General features: G+C 43.9%; 1 protein-coding gene across 1 annotated transcript in view; it reads right to left on the bottom strand.

The window, feature by feature from the left end:
* PDLIM4 (PDZ and LIM domain 4) overlaps positions 1-18422 on the bottom strand; it is a 90715-nt gene extending 72293 nt beyond the window's left edge. The window contains exon 1 of the mRNA XM_033927476.1: positions 18164-18422. Coding sequence (XP_033783367.1) covers positions 18164-18256 — 93 coding nt within the window. The 5' untranslated portion in view covers positions 18257-18422. The remainder of the gene's footprint in view (positions 1-18163) is intronic.
* Positions 18423-20896: the final 2474 nt, after the last annotated feature.

Here is a 20896-nt window from a genome sequence, read left to right as displayed (position 1 = left end):
AATGAGCTAGATTCATTAAGCCCACTGATCGCGTTTGCGATCGTGTACCGACCCGATTTTCCTCCGACCCGATTCACTAACCTCTGTGCGACGGCCGATGTGGGCACTATTTAAAGAATCAGCCCCTAACTGCCTCTAAGAACATAAGAATAATTATACTGGATCAGACCAAAGCAAACTGTATGGGGAGGAGCTAGAGCTATGCCCTCGAGCTCTTGTAGGCATGGGGCTCTGCTGAATGCAGTTGGAACAGAACATACGCAGGTAAGGCTAGACTCAAATAGGGCACTGGTCTTTGACCTAAGGGCCGCCGCGTGAACGGACTGCTGGGCACGATGGACCACTGGTTTGACCCAGCAGCGGCAAATCTTATGTTCTTACTAGGATCCAGGGCAAGCAGTGGTTTCCTCCATGTCTGTTTCAACAGCAGTTTATGGACTTTTCCTCCAGGAACTTGTCCAAACCTTTTTTTAAAACATTGATCCAAATCCTAATAAAAAGGCATGAGGTTATTGACATGGCGTAAGTGGGCACACATATAAATGCCAACTTAAGTCTAATATTCTATAATGGAATTTTGGTGCCCAGAATCCATTAAGAATTCATGCTTGGCATGCTGCATCTTGATGTCCATCTTTTGGCTCTCTGGAGGAAATCCAGTCAGGGTCAAAAAAAAAAAACCAACAACGAACCTGCTACTAAAAATTACTTTTGAACTTAGCAATAGCGTTCCAGTTCAGTGAAGTTTCTCTAACGCAGCTGTTACCAGACAAACGCCACCAGCCAACCCCAGCTATTAACAAGATTTAATGCGGCCGCAGGACAATAATTGTTGAGTAAAGCTTGCAAACATTTTTATAAATTTAATTCCAATGATAAACTTTTGTTTCCTATTACTGTATATTATTTGTGCTGATCAAATAAGGGGAACTCTTGCAACAACAGCCCTGATCATCTTAGCGCTGCCACCTCCCAGGCCTGGGGAGGCAAAGACATACTGCTGAGATAGGATCCGAGTTTTCCTACTCAGGAACCATTTTCAGATGCTTTTTGCTATAATCCTCCACACACAGATCATCACAAGATACCGGCTCCGCCAACCTGAGGTGCTGCAGTGCCGACGGCATCTTGTTCAGTAAACTTGTTCCAGATCTGCCAGCGAGATAATGCTAAACCAGACAGGTACAAGCTGAACTTCACCACATTCTTGGAACTAATTTGCAAGACCTCAGTGCAAATGCTAAATTAGCTAAACGTTTAGCAGCCAAATTGAACAAACACCATTGCCACATGCTTGTTAATTAGTCAAGTCATGAGCCTTGCTGACCCTTTGCATAAATCTTTGCCTAACTCTTTAATGAAAGATTGCTGGGCTGAAATGTCCAAGCTGACCTTATAGTGGCTATTTCATGGACTCACTTCCTTTTATAGTAACATAGTAGATGACGGCAGATAAAGACCCGAATGGTCCATCCAGTTTGCCCAACCTGATTCAATTTAAATTTTTTTTTTTTTTTCTTCTTAGCTATTTCTGCAAAGTGTTTGATAAATTGTATTTTTTTTTTAAATGAACAAATAATTTTCTCTTTGATTCAGCCTGTGCTGTTGCCCATTCGATCCTTATGCTACTTCAACCCCTAGTAGGGTATAATTCCCTCCCACACCAGCTCACAGAAGGGAGCTGACAGGGCGTAAATTGAAGAATTGGATTTTTTTTTTAGTGTTAAAGGTATTTTCTCCTTTTGAGTATGTACAGTACAGCACTTTAGTTCCACACTAAAGAATGGCACGGGAACACAATTTTCCCCGTCTCCGCGGGAACTACTTTTCCCATCCTGTCAAGTTCTTTTCCTGTCCCTGCCCCATTCCTGCAAGCTTCGTCCTCATCTGCAGAAGCCTCAAACACTTTAAAATCGTAAGTGTCCGAGGCTTGTGCGGTTAACTCTTTCAGGACCATAAGGATCGTAGGCCAATTTTTGTGGTTTTGACGACATTTTTATGGTAAAAAGGGCTTGCAGATGCCAAAAAATTGATTTTTTTTGTGAAATATCATTATTTTTTTAAAAAAAAAATCAAACTTCTGGCTTATGGACAGTGTGGCAAGTGAATCTTCTCGTCAATCTGGCAACGACGCTAATGAATGAATGTCGGAACCAGTTTGTTTACATAAAAGCAGTATCATATGGAATCCGTACATATCAAATTTAGAACTGTAGACTATCCCAATCAAAATTTATAGGATTTTAAAGTTATGGGACAAATATGTCCCTTGGTCCTGAAAGGGCTACGACAGAGCTTAAAGGAATGGGGCAAGGATGGGGCGGGGAAATTGAGTTCCTGCGGGGACGAGGACAAATTTCGTCCCCGTGTCATTCTCTAAAATCCTGGTGGGATCAAAATCTATCTAATGATTAAGTGACATGTCCAGGGTCACAAGGAGCAGCGTGGGATTTGAACCCACAACCCCAGGGTGCTGAGGCTGTAGCTTTAACCACTGCACCACTCTAGAAATCATAAGGTAGTCAAAGTGAGCCAAGTAAAGGACAATCAAGCCATTGTGACATCACTGATGAGGTTGGCTCTTATTGGTGGATTGAGGCATTATGATGTCACAATACCAGCTCTGGGTATCAGAGGCTGAAACTTTTATTAAGTTTTATGTACTGATCTCCCAAGTAGAGGATGACACGGAGACAAATTTTTCCCGTGCCATCGGATTCTTTTCCTGTCCCATTCCTGCAAGCTCCGTTCTCATTTGCACAAACCTCAACCAATTTAAAATCATAAGAGTCCGAGGCTTGTGCAGTTAAGGCAGAGCTTACAGGAATGGGGTAGGGACAGCGACAGAGGAAAAAAAAACTCACGGGGATGGGACAGGGAAAAGTTTTTCCCCGTGTCATTCTCTATTCCACACAACTGCTGGAAGCAATCCAGCTTTAGCAAAGTTTTCATCTTGGAGAAAATATCTCATTAGCTCATTAGAGGTTTCATTTTTCTGCAACACGCCCTTCTGGAGGATTGCAGATCTCACACGCCCTTGATTGTAAATCATTTTACCAGTCTAAAACTCTAAACTTCAAAGGGTTTAAAAAAAAAAAAAAAAAATACCTGCTTCCTTGGCCTTCCAACTCAGTTGAAATCTGGACTAAGATCTGGCACGAGGCTCAATAAACTCACCTTGTAATCTACCTGGGGCTTTTTCTCCTATTCCTCTGGAACGTAATTTACTCCAGCCACTAGATATCACTCTGCACGATGACCATAACTTCATCAGCCCCCCCCAACCCTGTCTGACTCAATGCAAAAGACCTATGCCAGGAATTGCACACAAGTTTGTCTGCACGGCAGTGCACAATAGAGAATGACATGGGGACAAATTTGTCCCCATCCCCACAGGAACTCAATTTCCCCGTCCCCTTGTGTTTTGTCACTGTCCTTACCCCTTAACCGCACAAGCTTTGAACACTTAGGATTTTAAAGCGTTTGAGGCTTGTGCAGATAAGGACAGAGCTTAGGCATTGGTGGAATGAGGTATTATGACATCACAATCTCAGCTCTAGAATGTTGCTACTTAGGATTTTCAAGTGTTTGAGGCTTGTGCAGATGAGGACGGAGCTCAGGCATTGGTGGAATGAGGCATTATGACATCACAGTCTGAGCTCTAGAATGTTGCTACTTATGATGTTAAAGTGACTGAGGCTTGTGCAGATGAGGACGGAGCTTAGGCATTGGTGGAATGAAGCATTATGACATCACAATCTCAGCTCTAGAATGTTGCTACTTAGGATCTAAAAGTGTTTTGAGGCTTGTGCAGATGAGGACAGAACTTGCAGGAATGGAGCAGGGACAGGAAAAGAACTTGTGGGGATGAGAAAATGAGTTCCCACGGGGACAGGGAAAACTTGTCCCCGTGTCATTCTCTAGTGCACAACTCAGCCACCAGGCCCTACTTTTAAAAATCCCGGACACTGCTTAGATGTATATATTAAGAAACATAATTGTATGGGTTATTTTAGCTGATACACAATTGCTACTGCATATATATATATATATACACACACACACACACACCAGAAACCTGACATTCTGCATAAAGCATGACATTCTCTGAGCTTATTATAACTGCATAGCAGAAACACTGTGTTTTTCCATGTGTTATTCATCTTGGCCACTCTCAGATGTTATTCTTGAAACCTCTATAGACATTATACACATAAGTCATATTTCAAAACGTAACAGAGGCCATAATGAAAGCACAGCGCACTCACCCGGTAGTTAATCATTTTGCTGGCATGCTCTTCATCCAGAAAAGTAACCTGGGTAATGCAGTGCATCATCTGAGGAGTCTAATGCTCGTTTCCTGTACTTTGCCTAGCAGACGAAAGCTACAATTCCAGGTTGCCCCAAGAGAGAAAAGCATGATGGGTAATGCAGAGCTCCTGGGTAGAAGGAAAAACTTTCACCTGCAGAAAACTGCATTGTTTAGGAAAATTATGCTTCCCACCTCTGTCTTTAGCCACACTCACAATTTCACAGCTCTAACCACTTCTTAGAAACCGCCACCGTTCATTCTGTTGAACTTTCTTAGATTTCTGCCTAATTATGGGGAAAGGGAGAGATGATGAAACGTAGGGATAAACTAATAAAGCACTGGGTCTTGTCTTACACAAAGGAAATCCTAAAGGCTCTTATTTATTTATTTACAAAATTTATATTCCCACATTGTCTTTACCATTCTAGGCCATTCACAAAACATAAAAATTCCAATAGACAAAAGGAAAAAAAAAAAAAACCCTAAAAACTAAGGGCTCCTTTTACAAAAGTGCGTTAGGGCTTTAACGTGTGCTGAATTACCCCGCGCGCTAGACCTTAACACCAGCATTGAGCTGGCATTAGTTCTAGAAGCGTAGCGCGGGTTTAGCGCGCGCTAAAATCCTGCGTGCGCTAAAAACGCTAGCGCACCTTAGTAAAAGGAGCCCTAAAAGTAATAAAAAAACACAAAATGAAATAAAAAATAGGACTATACAAATTTATAAAATTAACAGCCTAAACTGTTGCTTAATATTGAGTGAAATTCATTTCTGTTATTATACCAAGCCAGCCACGATGGAACTGTCCTGCCGTTTACTCAGGGCAACTTTTGTCCCACACAATAAATCCTCTCCATTCTCCTGCTTTGTATTATTATCCACTGTAACCTTGACTACAAAACAGTGGGTTATAAGGTCTTAAATACATACTATCCAAGAACTCTGCACGCCCTTCCAGTACTATAACTACCTTCTGCAAACACGGACAGAGCCCTGCTCAAAGCCGCTTTTAGAGGATGGCACTTGTTTATTTTGTGCAAATAGTTTGCACTGTTAGAATGTTTTATAATCCTGCATTTTTAAAGTGATTGTTAGTGTTTTTATAATATGAGTGCAATTGTAAATTACTACAAGCTGACAGTCCCAGCAACTGCAAAATGTAAAATGAATAAATGCATTATATAGCAATTTTTAAATTAATGGTATCAGTTTCTTGTGCCTGAATTGAAGCCATTTAAATATTTGAGAACTTATTACACAAAAACCTGGAAAGAGGAAAGTAGATAAAGACCATATGGCCTACCCAGTGTGCCCACCAGACTGAAGACATATATATTTTAGAAATTTACGAATGATTCTTCTTTTTCTAATAATCATAAAAGATAAAATTATGGCCTAAAAAGATATAGGCCCTCTTCTATCAAACTGCGATAGCAGTTTTTAGCGCAGGGAGCCGTGCGGCATGGCCCGCGCTGCTCCCGACGTTCATAGGAACTCAATGAGCGTCGGAAACAGCGCAGCTCCCCATCCTAAAAGCTGCTAAACTGCTCTAATCTCCTGCATAATGTTATTAATATTTTGTTAACCGAGTCGAGCCCTCCTGTTGGAATGAATTGATATTAAAAAATCCAAAGATTACATTAGATTAGATCTACGTTCCCTTTCACTTCCTGAGAGATTCTGTGTACATTTCCTGCTTAGTCCTTAGAACCTCAGGAGTTTTCTTTTCTTACCTGATCTAATATCCATAGGAATAATCTTGCTGCCTAGGCCAGGGGTAGGCAATTCCGGTCCTCGAGAGCTGGAGCCAGGTCAGGTTTTCAGGATCTCCACAATAAATATGCATGAGATAGATTTGCATCTCAAGGAGGCAGTCCATGCAAATCCATCTGGTACATATTCATTGTGGAGATCCTGAAAACCTGATCTGGCTCCGGTTCTCGAGGACCGGAATTGCCTACCCCTGGCCTAGGCCTATTAATGCAAGAATTGTTAATTTTAAGGTTCCACTGGAGCACTTTGGCAATGTCTTTCCATTTAATTTTCAATCAGTAATATAATTTCTGAAATACTACAGGCTCATAGTAATACTACATTTTCCTTGGCAAGGCTTTTTTTAGGAACCATGCCTGGACTATGACAGGGGCAGATGAAAGACTAGTTCTTTTTCCAGCTGCAGCCTTTCAGAATGACACCCTTCCTTCCGTTTTATGGCCACTATCCACCTTGTCCCAAGGTATCTGATTTCAAGAAAGCCTGGGACAGTCACTTGGGATCTCTTAGAGAGAGGAAGACATAATGGTTACTGTGGCTGGGCCATTTGGCCTTTATCTGCCATCATGTTCCAACGTTTCTAGAATAATTCCACACAAGCTGAATATCAAAAAGACATAGAACCACTACACAAATATTCATATACTAAAGCTCATTACCAAAGACTTCAATCTAGCAGGTATCTAAAATATACGGAGAAAAGACCTCAGTGTTCCAAGAGGCAAACTCGGGGAACTTCTATGGCAATTATAAAATTGTCATAGGAAACACATCCTTGGTCTGAAAAACTCCGTTCAATAAATTATTTTCAACAATACTTATTTCCTAAAACTTTTAGGTAAAAAACCTGCACTTATCTTTAATAATATCTTTTTGTCCTCTGGTATGGGCAAGATCTCTGCAGTGCAGTGAAGCAAATCACTCGGGGCTATTGCATTTAGTCTAACATAGCAGTGAAAATTCCCGACAGGCCCTGTTTCGCAACTGTGCTACATCAGGGGAATTTCTTTGGAAAAAATGAGCCGCTGCTTCAATGATCCTCTCTATAACCATAAAGTTCTATGACATCACAATGCAGCTGTAAAGAGCCTTAACCAATAGGAAGAGGAGATGCAAATGTTAAGAGCCTTAGCCAACAGGAGGAGATAGTGGATGCTGTGGATGGGCAGACTGGATGGGCCATTTGGTTTTTATTTGCCATCATGTTTCTAATATAAGCCACAATGCAACACAAGACAGACCCGACTTTTCTCTTTACCCATTAGAAGCTTTTGGAGGGCTACATAAGAAGGTTGAAAAATTAAGGGGCCCTTTTACTAAACTGCTTTAAGCATTAACTTGTGTTTAACACAGAAAAAAAAATGCTTACTATTAAGGGCTCCTCATACTAAGGTGCGCTATGCTTTTTAGCGTGCGCTAAACGCTAATGTATGCATGTTAGTCTATGGATGCGTTAGCGGTTAGCATGCGCATAGATTTAGTGCACGCTATAATTTGCCCGTCAACATGCATTAATCATGTGCTATTTATTTTTTTAAAAATATTTTGCAGGATATTAAAATCAAAAAAAGGAATAATCGTAAATTTCAAATTGATAGGGCAGTGTCAATTAATATAAAACGATATAAACCAGACAGAACATGGGCGTGTCATGGGCATTCCACATAGCAACAAGCACAGCTTATAGAATATAATCAATTGTGCACATTGCAGGGCACAAAAAGCGTGCCCGATTGTGCCAGCTATTTACCTAAATTTCAGCACGCCAAATTGAATTAGTGCTCATATTGAAAAACGGGTTAGGCGTACCCTAATGCTGTTGTATAACTGGCGCTAAGCACGCCCCCTTGTGGCATCTTCATATAGAATTGACCTGTTAATAAATAGCAGCCACATTAATTCATAAGTTCTCTGTAGACCTGAGGTGCAGAAACCCGGTCCTTGTATCAAGCTGTGGAGCTTCTGCATGGCGCTGCCAATGAGCCACCAGATTGGCCTGTTCAACCAGTTTCTAATTTAACCACACTATCTTGGCTGCTCAGTTCTTTTAGGTTTCCTTTGCTACAATCTTGACTAGATGGCTATCCAGTACATACTGTTGATCTAATTCTCCAGGCAACCAAGGAACAGTCAAATGTATTTTTTTTTTTAATCTTTATTCCTTTTTAAACTTATAATAAGTATGATAACATATCCATACAAATAACCATAAATATATCACTTAATAATCAACAATGATACATATAATATTCTCTTATCTCCCCCCCTCCACCCTTATCTATCATATAATCAATACTTATACAACATGTAACAATAAAAATACCCTCCCTCCCACTCCATAATTGAACTTGTAAATTTAAGGGAAACAAGATTTTTCTAATCATTACAATACTTTGTTAATGGCTCCCAAATATCTTGAAATTTCCTGAAACAACCCTGTTGTATTGCAATAAGTCTCTCCATTTTATAAATATGACATAAGGAGTTCCACCAAAAATTATAATTAATCTATTCCAATTTTTCCAATTATATGTAATTTGTTGAATGGCAACCCCAGTCATTATAAGTAATAATTTGTTATTATTTGTAGATATCTGACTTTTTGCTCTCATTGCCATACCAAACAGCACAGTATCATATGATAATGCCACAGGGTTATCTAATAAACAATTAATTTGGTCCCAAATTGATTTCCAAAAGTTCATAATAAATGGATAATAGAATAATAAATGATCTAAAGTCCCTGCTTCGAGATGACAGTGCCAACATTCATTAGACTTAAAGCTATCCAATTTTTGTAAACGAACAGGGGTCCATAAAGCTCTATGTAACAGAAAAAACCAAGTTTGTCTCATGGATGCCGACACTGTACATCTCATCCTCCAAGACCAAATTTGTGGCCATTGAGACGCATTAATTTGATTCTTAATCTCAATGCTCCAAATGTCTCTCAGACCTGTATTTGGTTTTTTCTTAATAAGTCCAGTTAATAATTTATACCACTGAACAGCCTGGTGACCCAAGAAGTCTGTCTGGAAATATAGGAACTCCAGACTATATTGATTATTAAGGTTTTTCCAGTCAAATGTATTTGATATAGTCTTCCTTTGGGTAAAATCATTGTGCTTCAGTCCACTGGATTCCAGATACTCCACTATCCTGCTGTCTTTCAAGGAGATCCTTCATGAATGTTTTCTATTATCAAAGAGAAACTAAACAGTCTGTAAAATTCCATCCTTTCGTCTGAAGGAAGAATGTGGTACTCGCATTTCATGGTGGCTTTTAGTTCCTGCCCTAAGATGCGAGTTCAAAACCCGGGAAGAGTCAGAAGTCTCCACCCAGAAAGTGGCAACTGAGGAACCAGCGAGAAGCGACCATCTTTTGAAAGGAAGGGAGAGTTAATACTGATTTCCGTTAAATTGCAAAGTCTCCTTTATTTGCTGACTCAGTATGGTTTAAGACTCTGATACTTAATATTCTGTTGGTCTGAGGTGAAGTGCTGTAACTGCCCCTACCAATGGAACATTTTCCAAGCAAAGTAAACACTACACAAATCACACTTCGGCTCTCACCGCCAATGAAAAACAAACTAGAATCCAAAGCTTTACCCGGTACTGTGCTTGGGTTCCAACTGCCGAAATCTCTGTTAAGACTTACTCCAGCCCATCTACACCCTCCCAGCCATTGAAGCCCTCCCCAGCCCATCCTCCACCAAACGGCCATATACAGACACAAACCGTGCAAGTCTGCCCAGTACTGGCCTTAGTTCAATATTTAATCTTATTTTCTGATTCTAGACCCTTTGTGTTCATCCCAGGGTTAAAGACGTACAAATGGCTTTAAGGGACACTGCAAGACCAGTAATTCATAAATCGGTCTCAGGGATAGCAAGGTTTCAATAAATGCTCCCCAAAGAATCAACAGCCATGCACATCCTCCAAGAAAAGAATGCGTTACTCAAAGGTTATCTCCGAAATTTCCAGGCTGAAACTCTGACCCAAATGCTGAAATTTGCTTATAAAACGCAAAACGACTCTCGGCGCTGCCATTTTGCGTTTTACAAGCGAACTTCAGCATTCGGGTTATCAGAGCCCCTCCTCATCCCTTTTCCACATTTACAAAAGACTTCTTCACAACATCTTGGATCCCTGAGGAAGGCGTGTTTAGCCGAAACACAGCCCTTGTTGGGTCCATTCATGATAAATGTGGACAGTATTTAATAATAATAATTTTATTTTATACACCGCCATACCCAAAAAGTTCTAGGCGGTTCACAATAATTAAAATACAAACAATGCAAATCATTGAAATCAACAAGATTATATGCATATAATATAAGAAAAATACATACATGCCATATAAAGATTGTGCTTTTATTGTTCTTTAAATTTTGAGTCAATTACAACTGAAGGTCCAAGGACATTGAGTCTCCACAGTCTTGCTTGCTTGGAATTGATCTTCTTTTCCTGTGGAGATTTAGGTCATCTTGTTTTTGCCGTGCCTCCCTCCCTCATCCAAGTCATTCTGCCATCTACATTTGAGCAATATGTTGTAGTCACCATGTTAGATCCATTTCAATGCATAGAAATAAGATTCAATAAGCAACTTAGAGGAGAGCTTTTAACTGGATTAATTCAGCACCTCTACAGTGGCCTACAGGCAAAGACAGGGCTCATCAATAACCGAATGACATAGGAGCTCTCTGAACACCTCCACACCCACATCTGCCTTCCACAGCTGCTTCTGAAGTCAATTAAATATTAAAACGGCCATTTTACTCCATTCGCTCCCAACTGGCAAATGGCAGCAAGGGAACAGATCTGGAAACTTTCCAGACTGCTGCAGAATTGACCATGAAAATCCTGGTATAGGCGCGAGATCCGGAGCAAAAGGAGTACCTCCTTTCTGAACCCAGCGTCTACACTGAAGAGGTGCAATTGAAATCTCTGCTTTAAAATGCTCTGAGCATGTAAATAAAGCAGCTCTTTATAAGATGGAAATGCATACAATGGCAGCAAAGAAGAATCATGAAATCCATCAAGTCATCCCCTTTCCCTTCCTGTTTGCAGGTGGACCCCATTTGATCTCTGCTTTTACTTTTATTTCCTCTCAGTTAAGAACCCTCTGTGATGCAAAATTATAAAACATGACATGGCTCAGGTGTGTTGCCATGCAGAAGGTTCCCAGTTTGATCCCCAAGCTAGGTCTTGTGAGAGTCAGCTTGGAGTGGGGATTCTTCGGAAGCAGCATTCATAGACATCAGGAGGATGGAGCCTTGGTCATTGCTCAAGAGCGTCACCTAGAGGTCAGAGTCCAATCCATGGTTGCCAGGATCTAGAAGGAATGATGGTACATGGTTTCCAGCTCAGGATTACCAATGCAGTGAACAGACTAGACATCGTACGGCAGGAGTTATGAAATTAGGGAAAATATTTCCCACTAGTTGTGAAGGATGTTTATGTTTCTGGATCTCAGCCCTGATTCCAGTAGAGCAGGAACTATACAAAAAGCAAGACGTCACTACAGGATCAAAGAAAGGCTAGAAATATATGAATCCTTTGACAGTACTCTACGCCCAAATAACCAACCAGAGAAGAGGCCTGAAGCAGAATTGTGATAGCTCATTCATATAGAATATAGCTAATCACCAAAGCCATCACAAATTTACCCCCTCAGATGCTCATAGAATTCCTACGAGTGTCGGAGCTAATATAACCACGACTGGAGATAAAAAAGCCTAACACGGCTTTATAAAAGAGGGTCTTAATATGGTCCTATTTTCATTTTTATAAGATAATAAGATATTTCAAGGTGAAAGGAAATGTGGTCTGACAAGTCTGTGGCCCTACTTTGACTCTCTTATCAACAAAGTATGTGAAACTCTAGGAGGTCCTGATTAGATTTCTAGGGTACAAGATTAAGGTAAATCCATCCTTCCCAATGAATCTCGCCAATTCATGAAACGTAATATGGAACTTGACACAAGTAGACGGACGGTTTCTGGAGTTAAATTTAGCTCAAAAAAGTTGTTCCCAACAGAAGAAACATACAATGAAGCTAGTTCCATCCATCTGTATTTCAAGACATGATTTCTTAAGAATGATCTTAATCCAATGCCTTATTTACTGGTATCTCTTTCTTAGATTACTGTAATTCTGTTTATGCTGGTGCTATTGGCCAGCAACTTCACCATCTTCAGACATTCCAAAATACAACTGCTAGACTATATTGCCATGTTCGCAGACACAACGGTTGTACATCACTGTTCTTCCTTCGCCACTGGTTACCAATGCATTATGCCTAGTTTTCAAAAGCCTCTGCTTGATCCACAAGTCATACTACCTAGGTTCTCCATCCTATATGACCTCCAGGGCATTCCTTAACATAACCCCGAAGCCTACAATCATTGGATTCTAATACGTGCCAAACAGGCCCACTTTGAATCTACTAGACACTCTGACCCATATTCTGTAAATGGCGCTATAAGTTAAGTGCCTTGATTGTACCTACTGGCGCCTTACTTAATTGCTTTAATTGGCAGGGTCACTTAAAAACAAATAAAATCTTTTTTTTTTTTTAAGTAGGCACTGCTAAGCATTGGAACTGCGTCTACAGCATGCAGGCTAGCAGCATGTAAAGTCAAAGTAGATGTGGCTAGGGACAGAGATGACCTTAGGCCAGACAAGGGCAAACTACGGCCTGTGGGCCATATCCAACCCATTTAGATTTTTTAATCCAGCCTTCCGACCATCTGAACCCCGGCCACCGCGAGTCCTACATATCTCCCTCCAGAGCAGCGTTGAGCTGGCAGCACTCTAAACAGGCTACTTCGCGGCCTTCTCTCGGGGAATTCCCTCTGCTGCATCACTGATAATGTCATCAATAACACAGCACACGGAAGGCCCCGACGAGAGAAGGCTGCAAAGCAGCGGCCCAACGCTGCTCTGGAGGGAGGGATGTGGGGCTCGTGGTTGGCGGGGTTCAGATGGGAGGGAAGGATGAAGGATTAGCTGTGCGGCAGGGGTGGGTGCTCAAAGGGTTCTGCTGCAAAAGGGATGGGAGGAAGGGAAGGATGGAAGCTTGGCAAGGGTTCTGCTGCATGAGGGATGGGAGGGAGGGAAGGATGGAAGCTGGGCACGGGTTCTGCTGCACGAGGGATAGGAGGGAGGGAAGGATAGAAGCTGGACAAGGGTTCTGCTGCACAGGGGGATGGGAGGATGGAGGGATAGAAAGATGCTCTTGGTCTGGCCCCTCTGTCAAATCTAAGAACCCATTGTGGCCCACGAGTCAAAAAGTTTGCCCACGCCTGCCTTAGGCACTGCTAGGCCCAATTCTCAAAACACCTTAGGCACTGTTAATATAGGCCTTTAAAATCCTGGCCTACCTTACCAGAGGCTAAATTTTTCTTAGGCATCGCTAGCCAGAATTTTGTTCACGGCACCTACGCATGTCTGACACGTCACCAGCACTTTTTTCAAGGCAACAGCCAGTTTAGATGACTTTCATAGAATCCGGACCTTGGCCTTTTATTTTTTTAGGCCCCAAGTAATGGAACGATCGTCCTTGGTATACTCCCACCGAACAATGCTGCCAGAAATTCAAAATAGCCCTTAAGACACAGTTTGTAATGAAGCTTTTGGAGATCAGACCGGAGAGTCCGACGTCTGATAAGCTGCCTCTGGCCCCACAACAGTTTGAGAGTGGCTGGGCTTACTCAGCTTGTTTAATGGAGTCTATCCTTTTATTAATGGCATTCTTTTTCATCATTTTATGATTTTATATTATTTGTTCAGCATATTTGCTAAGGTGGGATTATCAAGTTTCAAGTTTTATTTTGATTTGATAAATCGCTTATTCACATTTACTAAGCGAGTAACAATAGAATAAAAATAGACATACTATTTAAAAATTTAAAAATAATGAATAAAAATAGACTTACAAACTAGTTGATACACAAGGAATGTAGGAATAAAGTTACATATCAATGCTTTAAAGTAGAGAAAAAAGAACCATAAATGGAAAAAAACATTAGGAGGGAGTAGTATAATCCTGGAGGGTAAGTACTTTACAATTTGGATATAATTTAAAGATTAAAAGCATCTTTAAAGAGAAAGCTTTTTAAGTTATTTTTAAAACGGCCGAGATTATTTTCCTCTCTTATATATTGAGGAAAAATATTCCAGAGTTGTGGGGCGTCTGGTTCCGATGACTTTCAAGGAAGGGACTACTATGAGCTTTTGGACTGTAGATCGGAGAGAGCGTGGTGTAAGTATATCAAGTATAAAATGAACATAAACATATCAGTACCAAGGGAAATTGCAGCGACCCTGTGCAGTCAGTCACTTATTCAGAAAGTCAAATGTTTGCCAACCTCTTTCATCCCGATTCTGTCTGCCCCTGGATGAAAGAAGACCAATTGTTCTGTGAACTGATGAACCACACTGATAACTCACAGCTGTTAGCCCCCTTTACTTTCCTTGGGGTACAAAAATAATCTTTTAGATTTAAGCAAAAGAATCATATTTATGGACATTTTTGTTCCCGAGTCCAAACTTCCAGTTTTAACATTAGATCTGGCAGTTTTCTCTTGTGCCATGAAGCTTGCAGCTCAGTTGGAATCAGGGCCGAGATCCTGGTGCCACGAGCTTCAGCATCAGCAGCCCAAAGACTCCGCCCTCTGTTTTATGACCCTCTCAGTTTATTCGGTTCCAGTCATTGGATCCCTGCAACTGTGGGTTCTAAATCCAGCCACTAGGTGTCACCAGCGCACAATGACCCAGATTTATATATGGCGGTGAAAAATCCGCAGTAAAAAAATTGGCTCTGAACGTTGCTCTACACAAAGAGCGCTCCGAGTTGGGCACTGCTTAATGAGGGTAGCACGTAGCAGCAGGATCGATTTACACCAACTCTAATCTGGCATAAATACGACCACATCACAGAGGCATACCACGACTCACACTGGCTCCCAATACAAGCAAGAGTACATTTCAAATTCTATTGCCCCATGCATATTCATTAGGGCCATATTGGACAAATATCACTTTAGTCTTATTGCCTTAATTGTCTGTATCTCGTTTGTTTAATTATTATGTATGTTACCTTGTAACTCGTTCTGAACTCTCTGGGGAGGACGGGATATAGATTGAATTAAAGAAAGAAATACAACGGTCACTTTCTCCTATGACCAATCAGATGGGATTATGGCGGACCTCCACCAAACTCAATTGCATGTGAAGTTGTTTCAAATTACCGGCACCACGGCGACCCACAGGATCTTAACAGCGATTTTAGAGCATCGGGACCTCAGTGTAACAGCATCACTGCAACGCGCTAACTGTGCAACGTTCAAGCGACAATGACGCCAACACCAGGTGGAAATGAGAGGTTTCGTTTAAAGCAGGGGTGTCAAAGTCCCTCCTTGAGGGCCGCAATCCAGTCGGGTTTTCTGAATTTCCCCAATGAATATGCAGGAGATCTATCAGCATACAATCAAAGCAGTGCATGCAAATAGATCTCATGCATATTCATTGGGGACATCCTGAAAACCCGTCTGGATTGCGGCCCTCGAGGAGGGACTTTGACACCCCTGGTTTAAAGGATCTGAACACACGACACACATAGTAACATAGTAGATGACGGCAGATAAAGACCCGAATGGTCCATCCAGTCTGCCCAACCTGATTCAATTTTAATTTTTTTTTTCTTAGCTATTTCTGGGCAAGAATCCAAAACTCTACCCGGTACTGTGCTTGGGTTCCAACTGCCGAAATCTCCATCAAAACCTACTCCAGCCCATCTACACCCTCCCAGCCATTGAAGCCCTCCCCAGTCCATCCTCCACCAAACGGCCATACACAGACACAGACCGTGCAAGTCTGCCCAGTAACTGGCCTAGTTCAATATTTAATATTATTTTCTGATTCTAAATCTTCTGTGTTCATCCCACACCCTTCGCTATTTCCCTCAATTAATTGCACCAGCATGAAATGCCAGCAGAGTGTCTCCTCCCAAGAAATTCTGCAGTGTTTTGCAAAGATCAATGTGTAAGAATTGCCATTAAATAACAACATATCTTGGTCCTTCTGATTCGAAATTGCATTAACCCAGCAAAAAACTGCAAGTTCCTTATCCTTAGAGAGGCCCATCCATATAAAGTCAAATAAAATGCTGCTTAAGGGAAGAGGTAAAACGCAGATCTCACGGATCTAAACCCGCACGTCCTTAAAAATCTGAGGTCCCTGCCGCTTGTAGGTAGTTTCTGGCTCTGACAGACCTCGGAGACAATTTAGCGCCGACGGATCCGTCTCAGCATAGGGAGGGAAAAGGGTGTCAGGTCAAAAGCGCGCCGTAACAAAGGCGTGCGCAGACAATTGAGCGCAAGCGCAGAGGCGCGCGCCGGAGAAAATTACTGTTTTTAGGGGCTCCGACGGGGAGGCGTGGGGGGGAACCCCCCACTTTACTTAATACAGATCGCGCCGCATTGTGGGAGGTTTGGGGGGTTGTAACCCCCCCATTTTACTGAAAAAGTTAAGTTTCCAGTAAAATGTGGGGGGTTACAACACCCCAAACCCACCCCCAACGCCGCCGCGATCTGTATTAAGTAAAGTGGGGGGGCTCCCCAACAAAACCCCCCGTTGGAGCCCCTAAAAACAGTCATTTTCTTCGGCGCGCGCCTCCATCTTGTGCTCAGTTGTCGGCGCGCGCCTTTGTCTTCCGCGATTATGTCTATGAACCAGGGAAAAGTATTAGGATCCGTCAGCACTAAAATGTCACCGAGGTCTGTCAGAGCCAGAGACTAGTGCAAGTGCTGGGGCGGCTCTAAAACGAATCCTTTAAACTGGTTTCCTGCAGCCCCAGTAAATCGGCTCTGACAGACCTCGATGACATTGTAGCGCTGACGGATCCTAATACTTTTCCCTCCCTATGCTGAGACGGATCCATCAGCGCTAAATTGTCACCGAGGTCTGCCAGAGCTAGAAACTTAACTACAAGCGTCACGGACCTCAGATTTTTAAGGACGTGCGGGTTTAGATCCGCGAGGTCCGTCAGGTCCGCATTTTACCCCTTCCCACTGTTTAAGAACATAACAATAGCCTGACTGGGTCAGACTAATGGTCCATCAAGCCCAGTAGCCCGCTCTCACGGTGGCCAGTCCGGGTCACTAGGACCTGGCCAAAACCCAAGGAGTAGCAACATTCCATGCTACCGATCCAGAGCAAGCAGCGTCTTCCCCCTTGTCTTTCTCAATAACAGACTATGGACTTTTCCTCCAGGAACTTGTCCAAAACTTTCTTAAAACCAGCTACGCTATCGACTCACAGAAGGACAGCGCTGAATAATACTTTCAAGCCAATTTTTCAGTTATTGACCCCTTCCTAGACACAGTCACCGAATTTGCAAAACATTGTGGGTGCTCAAGCACCCACAAAGCTGGCACCTATGCTTTCAACCAAGATTTTTTTTTTTTTTTTTTTTTTAAATCTACGTTCTCCCATTTCTTTCCGTTCCAGTCTTTTTTTAATCCAATCAATTCTTTTAAAAAAACATCAGTACAGAACCTGGTGGTTCCACAGTATTTATTTGTAAAGTCCTTGAATGAACCAGACCATCATTTCAACTCCCTTATTGGTTTCACTGGTGCTGCACTGGTGATTCAGGAATGGATGGTAAAGTCCCACCGACTTAGATTCAGACACAAAGAGAGATTTTTTTCCCCCTTATACTTGAACTATTGACATATTTCAGAAACAAAGAGCAAGGCCGGTTGAAAACCGACTTGAACTAACTAGCCCCCCCTCCCCAGTCCTTAGATCACTGGACTCATGCAAGCGCCCCCCCCACCCCCTCCGGGAACCTCAGATTGCAAAGGATCTCATTACTTATTCGTTTAAAGCCCTCTGGATGTCCACAAGAAGTAATACGCGCGCTCCCGGGCGACTAGACGCGCAGGCAGACAAGGAACCCGGGCATTTGCGGGCAATCGCTCCTGCCAGCTCCGCAGTTTGCAGCCCAGATCAAACCCCCCCCCCCCCCCCCCCGGACAACGTGCTCAGCCGACGAGCTCCGCGTTCACTTACCCTTGAGATGGTGAGGGGGGTGCTGAAGTCCTTGCCCCCCACCAGCCTGAAGCCCCAGGGGGATGGTCCGCTGAGGGTGACCGCCTGCGGCATCGCCGGAGCTCTCACTGCGCGCCCCGTCTGCGCTCTCTCTCTGCGTTCGAACGCGCTCCTCCGCGTCCTCGGCCCGACTCGAGAGCCTCGCGGAGGGGGCGGAGCCTGGCTCAGCCTCTCGCCGGCTCCGCCCCTCGCTGGAAAGGAGTTTTCCTGGCAGAGCTGGAAGCGAGAGAAATCCCTAAAAGGAAAAGGGATCGAGCCGGCTTCGTCTTCAGGTGGGCAGCAAGTCCGGACGCTGATGGTGCTGAAGAAAAGGCTAATCCAGGTTCGGACTGGAGTCTGAACTTCATCCCATTCCCGTATGAAGGATCTTGTTACCTTTGTAACAAATCCTCCCCCCACCTTTTGTTTTTGCTTTCTTAAATATTTCTTTATTTAATGCAGGGGTAGGGAACTCCTGTCCTCAAGAGCCATATTCCAGTCGGGTTTTCCCCAATGAATATGCATCGAAAGCAGTGCATGCAAATAGATTTCATACATATTCATTGGGGACATCCTGAAAACCCGACTGGATTGCGGCCCTGGAGGAGGGACTTTGAAACCCCTGCTTTAGAAGATGCCTCTTGTCACTAGCGCAAGGGTAGGGAACTCCGGTCCTCTAGAGCCGTATTCCAGTCGGGTTTTCAGGATTTCCCCAATGAATATGCATGAGATCTATTTGCATGCACTGCTTTCAATGCATATTCATTGGGGGAAATCCTGAAAACCTGACTGGAATATGGCTCTCGAGGACCGGAGTTCCCTACCCCTGTATTTATGTTTGCAGCTTACACTTGGGGCTCCTTTTATCAAGCCACGCCAGCGGTTTAACGCGTGTAATACTGCACGCTGGCCGCTACCCCCCTCCTCTTGAGCAGGCGGTAGTTTATAGCCAGTGCGGGGGTTAACGCGTGATGAAAAGTCACGCGCGTTAACCCCGCTAGCGCCGCTCGATAAAAGGAGCCCTTAGGCACATTCAGGTTACCGTAAGGCAGCGTCTCGCAAATTTTCTCCAGCCGGGACACACCAAAGGTAGTGGCCACGGCTTGAGGCGCCCAGAATGCACAGACGTCGCGGTGATGTCATCACACCTATGCGCGACATCATCACGTCGACGTCCGCGCCTGTGCAGAGGCCCTCCAGAGGGGCCCTGAGACGCCAGTAGGGGGTGCCGGAGAGAAGGAGAGGCCCTGGCGCCAGCTGATTGCCTACAGCAGCGGTTTCTCGACTACTCCAAGCTAAGCACCCCCTAAGTCTACCAAATATCAACCGAGTACCCCAACCACAGACTTCCCTAGGCCCGCCCAAACTCGGCCCCCAGATCCCGCCCCCTTTACTAATTGTAATGCAATTTTTTTCCATTCATTTTTCATATACACAGCAGATATCAATTCTCAAAAGGGACACATTGAAAAGAAAATCATTTGACCTACCAGCGATGCTCTGCAGGCTGCTGTGATTAGCTTTAAAGGCGAGACCGGGAGGCTGGGGGGGGGGGGAAAGCCGGAGGACGCTAGAGAGAAGCGGGTAGCATGCAGGCCTTCGGCGAATCGGGCGGCACTGGCGCCGTAACTGCGTAGGGAAGTCAGCTGGCAGGCGCCTCTCTTCCTCCTCAGGGTGCGGCAGCACATTTGGAGTCTCAGGGGCACACCGCCATAAGGAAATGCAGTGGCTTTGCCCATCTCCAAAAGAAACCCCCATGGGGATCGTTTTTTGGCCACACCCACAATCCGTCTAAGTCACTCATCCAGAAATGAATTAGCTAATCAGGCGATATGAGCCATTGATTGATGTTAACAAGCACCGAATTGGCAATAATTAGGGTTACGCATGAATTTGCATTATGGCCTGTTCTAGAACATTTGCACCCAGTGGTGTAAAAAGGGGGGGGGGGGCGAACCGCACCGGCCATTGTTTTAGGGCTCCTTTTACAAACTTTAAAACGCACGTAATAGCACGTGCTAAACCACCGGACGCGCTTGCTGCTACCGCCTCCTCTTGAGCAGGTGGTAGTTTTTGGGCAGCGCGTGATGAAAAGTCACGCGCGTTATCCCCTGCTAGTGCGGCTTGATAAAAGGCGCCCTTAGTGAGGGCACAGGCACATATCCTCCCCTCCACCCCCTGCTCCTTCCCCAACCGCCTCCGTTGCCGCACGTGCATGCCGCTTCCCTTCCCCCGTACCTCGGTGACGTTCCTGGCACGTTCAGCAACCCCCCGAGCTGCTGCTGCGCCAGCGTCGGCTCTTCCTCTGATATCACTTCCTGGGTCCGCACCTAGGGAGTGGCGTCGGAGGACGATCCGAAGCTGGCGCTACAGCAGCTCGGGGGGTCGCTGCTCATGCCAGGAGCGTTACCGAGGTACGGGGGAAGGGAAGCAACGTGCACGCCCAGCGGGGAGCGGGGCCCTACCAAGTCGGCACTCAGGGCGGACCGCTCCACCCCCATTACTACGCCACTGAATGCGCGTTCATTGTGGATATCCCGAAAACCTGATGGCGCTGGGTTGAGAAGCAATGGCTTATGGGGCAGTGGTTAAACAGCTGTTGCTAGAATGATTACCGCGTTGTCTGGTTATCCGGAGAGTTGCTGATTTCTTCCATGTGTGTCAAATAGCCTTAACACTACTTTTGGAGAAAAACCATTTCCGAGGATGGCAATT

The sequence above is a fragment of the Geotrypetes seraphini genome, chromosome 18, assembly GCF_902459505.1.
Source record: "Geotrypetes seraphini chromosome 18, aGeoSer1.1, whole genome shotgun sequence".
NCBI lineage: Eukaryota > Metazoa > Chordata > Amphibia > Gymnophiona > Dermophiidae > Geotrypetes > Geotrypetes seraphini.
Note: the sequence above shows the minus strand (reverse complement) of the source record. Positions and strands in the feature narration are given on the sequence as shown.